The sequence below is a fragment of the Penaeus vannamei genome, chromosome 25 (genome assembly GCF_042767895.1).
Source record: "Penaeus vannamei isolate JL-2024 chromosome 25, ASM4276789v1, whole genome shotgun sequence".
In the NCBI taxonomy this organism is placed as follows: domain Eukaryota; kingdom Metazoa; phylum Arthropoda; class Malacostraca; order Decapoda; family Penaeidae; genus Penaeus; species Penaeus vannamei.
In genome coordinates, this window is record NC_091573.1 from 6,285,047 (window position 1) to 6,290,046 (window position 5,000).

Sequence of the window (5,000 nt, forward strand, 5' to 3'; positions counted from 1 at the left end):
TAAGAAAAAAACATGCAACTCAAGTTATTAAAGTTTCACAACTGCAGTGAATATAGAATATTTGATTTGATTTTGATATATATTTTTATGTATATATATATCCAGACAGAAAGGCATATCTAAAATTTACTGTAAAGTATTTAAAGAAAGGTATTCATTTATGTATGTTGATTTTACTTGTATATCGGTGCATCTGAACATTACATACACCCCTTACTATTAAATATGAAATCTGGGTACTGAGACATGGTCGGCAGTGGATGGTATGAGTGAACAAAATAGTCCACACATGGAAGACTTAACGTGGACTAAACAAGTAAACGTACGCTTAGCCTCTTGCTACACGCACAGGGGGGCACAGCCTATTGGATGTGTGCGTCAACTGTGAGCAAAATTGTTTTGTGACAGGGTGAATGACCCCAAACCCTATTCTATCATGCAGTATTTCATTCTGTATCTTTTTGACATGTGAATTCTTGTTGAACCTTTTATATATTTTTTTCACCGTTATCCCTTTTTTGTAATGATAAGCACAGTTTTGGAGATAAAAAAATGCATGACATGTAATGGAAGAGTAAGGTTATGTGGAATGTTGAAAGAGATTCAGAATCAAATGCTGCTTGAGCTACACAGAAGGTGTAACATGCTACGTGTCTTGTAAGCTCGTGAAGCTAAGTGTCTCATCCTTCTATTGTCTTTATTGATTGCAGAACTGAATTTGATTATTAAAGTTTCCTGTTACAGATTTCAAGAATATTTGCCATTGGAGATATAGAGAAAATTTGTTGAAATGTAGTAAAAAGTCATGTAGGTGCATTTTTCCAATGCAAATGATCTCTGTGATACACAGCTAAAAAGTCTCTTTGATCAGACCGGTTAATATGGTCTCAGTGATAGAAATATGTAGTAATGGTTTGCTTGTATACAAAAGTACCATCAGTTAAACAGTACTTATTGTATTCGTGTAAAGCCATTATCCTCTTTTCTAATATTTGCTGTAATTAACATCTACCTTTTTATCCAAGAAAACATAAAGTTTTCTGTTACTCAGTGAGTAAACTTGATTTTTGTGTCTACACAAATTTCATCATTATTTATGTAATATAAATCCATAGGATTTGTTAAATGGTATCAAGTTAGGGAAATGTAAAAGTATATTATTTTAAAACAGTACAGTGATGATACCCCCACCATTCTCTCTCTCTGTTGGTTAATATGTTCATTGTTGAAATATTCTTGTATTTGCTGTATTTTACATTAATTACAGAAATTTGTATCAGAGTCTATGTAAGCACCTTTATGTATTTCACATGTAAACACATTTGAAAACACAGAGCACTGGCAGTTAATGTTCCTCAGACTAGGTAAATAATACAGTGAGGATAATTTGGCCAGAACACAGATTTTGTAAGCTACTTTCAGATTATTAGAGATGCTCAATAATGTACTTCATTGCTTAGTAAAATGTATATTTTCTGTCTAGAATACATGCAGAATTCTAGTTAAGATTGATAGATAAATAGTATTTGTGTAATCTTGTGTACACCAAGTACACAATAACCAGACATATACTTACAAGAAAGAGAGAGATAATGAGAAATATTGATAGATTTGCTTGCAGTTGATTGAATTAAGGAAGAAGTTCCAGAACAACTGAGAATGAAGCACATGCCCACAGTATTTTGCTTATACTTTCTTAATAGTTGCATTTAGTTGTTTTGGCATTTTTATTTTATTAAGATTAAGTATTATCATTTAATCTTCTTTGCTCTAGAATATGCAATATTATCTCAAAAGCTATATATGGTTCATCAGAATAAAAAGAACACTAATAGTACATTGTACTGCTTTTACTATGATATATCTAGGATACAGTTAGCTTGCAGATCTTGTTTTGCAGTTTTGATTTTTAGATTTGTTTTCATCTCAGTTGTAATGAATAACATTCTCATTTAAGATACAATACCCAGAACAGGTATAGGCACTGAATTCCAACACTATTATAAGATGTCAGATAAAATCAACACACCATAATAATATATGGTTTGAACTTTTTCTCTCTTCAGAATTGCAAGGACTTTCTGCTTCACAAACTATGGTCATGGGATGTACCTGTGTTCTCCAACAGAAATTCAGAAGTTTACTCTGTCCTCTGATTTCTGGTAAGGAGCTTTTTCTTCTTTTTAACAAGGGATGGCTCTGGAAGTGATATGAAAGACAGTGGAGTATCTCTGCTGATGGGATATGAGCAGAGATATGATGGGGGAATCTGGAGAGGTACTTGATGTATCATAAATTTGTGTTGTGGTTGTGGCTTCCTGTTTTCGTCTGAACCTCTGTACCTCTAGATTTTTATTTTGATATGTGTATACATAAATATGTGGGTGTGATGCTGTTTTTTATATGATTTTTGTATATTGTAATATATTTCTTGATTATGCAGGTTTTTCTTGTCTTTGATACTTGGGTCATTACAAGATGATGCCTAGCAATTACAGATGATATTTCAGTAAAGAGAGTTTTATTCAGTATTAGATTCTTATGTAAGGATCACCATTGATAAAAGTCAGAAGTCCACTTCTGTATTGCAGATAATGATGTTTTACTAAATACTTCTTATATTATGAATTTCAGCAAAGATATGCAAGATCTTCTTGGGGAATTATTCCTTCCGTGCGATATGCCAGAGCCTCCGAAACAGAGTTTCTTCAAGGGACTGTTTGGGGGCGGAGTCTCACAGTTAGATCGGGAAGAACTCTGTAAGTTAAGATGCGAAATGTATCTCTTTTTCTACAATATAACTCACAATTTAGTATAACAACTTATCCTTCTAAGTGTCCCAGTTTATTTATTTCCCTAAAATCCCCTTGAATCACCTCGTCATACTCCAGATCTGATCATAATGTGAAATTTTTCGCAATATCTAAACTTAAAGCTTTGATTAGTGTTTGGAAATTATTTTAAAGTTTGACCAGTTTTTTCAAACAATATTCTTTAAGATTATTTTATATATTGTTTTTTAGGGGTACATAGATGTCTTGAAAGCATGTGGTATTTAGTGTCAATACAAGAATTTGAAAATTTCAAGCTTTTGATACTAAACCTGCTCTTTTTTCTGTTTTCTGGTAAATGTTTTTTTTTTTTTTTTTTTGTGTGTAGGATTCTTGTTTAATTGGATTAACCCATCATGTTGCCTAAAATATGGGCATTAGACTTACGTGTGCATCTACAGTGGCTTGTAGGCTGAGCGCACATGATTACTCGTGTGCAGTAATAAAACTCCATGCCTCCCCTTTGCAATGTTATTTCCTCTTTTTTCCGTATAACGGTTTTCAGCTTTTTTGCCATTTTCTGATGTCTATATTTCTCATTTGATTTTCTTTATCCAGATGGTAATAAACTGTAATAAACTGTTTTCCTTGCCTAGACACTGTATTCTCTGTAGATAGTCTATAACTCAATGCAGTGATAATGACAATAAGTAATATTTTGTTGTTGGTCATTTTTAACATTTTTTTGTGATATTTAATTTTCATGGTACAACCTGCATCCTTCTTAGAGCTGGTGGTCTACCAGTCATGGCTCTTGGATTGTACATTTCACACTTATTTTATGATGGAAATAATGCAAAACCTCCTTCCTTAACATCATGTTTATGTCAGCCTGCCCTACAGGTAAATTTTTCTGTGATGGCATGTTCACATCACCTGCCACTCAAGATAATTTTTTCATGATGTGATGGTCATGTTGTCCGGATCAAAGGGATTAGGAGAGAATTCAGAATCACACAAAATGTGAAATATCAACTTTCAGTGCTATTGGCTGCAGCATACATAATTGTTTAGATAATAAGGCAAAAAAGAGACTTTAAGCATAAATTTGAGGGGCTGATTCCCCTCAACAACCTCACAAATGTTGAACTTATACTTCTATCATATGAGCAAACAATTCATAAACATATTTACAGAAAACAGGAATGTCTCTTACAAACCCTTCATGGAAATGTCTAGGTTGAATTCAAAATATTTGAATGATATTGTAACAGTACAAACAACAGGAATGTCTTTCACAACCCCCTCGTAGGCATGTCTAGGTTGACTGAAACATTTTTATGAAAATTAATACTGTATAAGTTTTAAAATTTTGAACACGATAGATCCTTACTGTTTGTAAAAAAATAAGTAAGGTTTCGGCAAATAATGTTTAGGGCTGGCTCCCTTATTTCCTCCAACAGTGTACCTAGGCTGCTCAGAAGGCCAATAAGCCCTGACTGGAGCCTGGTTCCAGATGCAGTATTGATACTTTTATTATAATCTTAAAACAACAGACCAGGAGTGTTGTCTTTAAAAGTATTGGTTATACATTGACTATTTTCCAGTAATCACCAAATTAGAGAAATATAAAGTTGTTATGATTTATTACATAGAATTTTAGAATGGGGAGCTTTTGAGTCATGTGGATTTATGTGCAGTGAGTTTTTGATATCTAACAGAATTTCCAAGAGACTAAGATGCTTAACTTTATTTAAAGAAGAGGAATGGAATGTGATGATGAGTAGAATGTATTTCTATGGTGTCATTAGATGCTGCTCTTATGCCATTGTTCAGGTATAAAATAATGACCACACATTTTGCAGTTGGTGAAGCATCAGGAAAGGGATCTCGCAGTGTGGCAAAGCATATGCCTGGCTCAACAGCCCAGCTAGAAGCTCTGAACATCCGCGCTGGCACAGTTTCCGGGGAAATTGCCAAAACCCGAATGCAGTTGGTTGAAAGAGGACAAAAGCTTGGAGAATTGGAGGAGAGAACTGGAAGGATGATGACAGACGCAGAGACATTCTCCTCAACTGCGCACCAGCTCATGCAGAAGTACAAGGACAAGAAGTGGTACCAGCTATGAAGTGACTATCAGGTTGTTATGGTGATATCATGTACCAGTTATATATTTCCCTAGCACTACATCCTTCCTCTTGAGATGTAAGGGTATATGTGATACAAAAT

General features: G+C 34.0%; 1 protein-coding gene across 6 annotated transcripts in view; it reads left to right on the plus strand.

Moving 5' to 3' along the window:
- The window catches only part of Tomosyn (syntaxin-binding protein tomosyn), a 764,570-nt gene that overhangs the window by 757,196 nt on the left and 2,374 nt on the right, over positions 1–5,000 (plus strand). For all 6 annotated transcript variants that reach the window (XM_070139037.1, XM_070139039.1, XM_070139038.1 and 3 more), the window contains 3 exons: positions 2,067–2,162; positions 2,635–2,759; positions 4,637–5,000. The exon at positions 4,637–5,000 is cut by the window's right edge and continues 2,374 nt beyond it. In XM_070139037.1, coding sequence (XP_069995138.1) covers positions 2,067–2,162; positions 2,635–2,759; positions 4,637–4,899 — 484 coding nt within the window. In that variant the 3' untranslated portion in view covers positions 4,900–5,000. The remainder of the gene's footprint in view (positions 1–2,066; positions 2,163–2,634; positions 2,760–4,636) is intronic.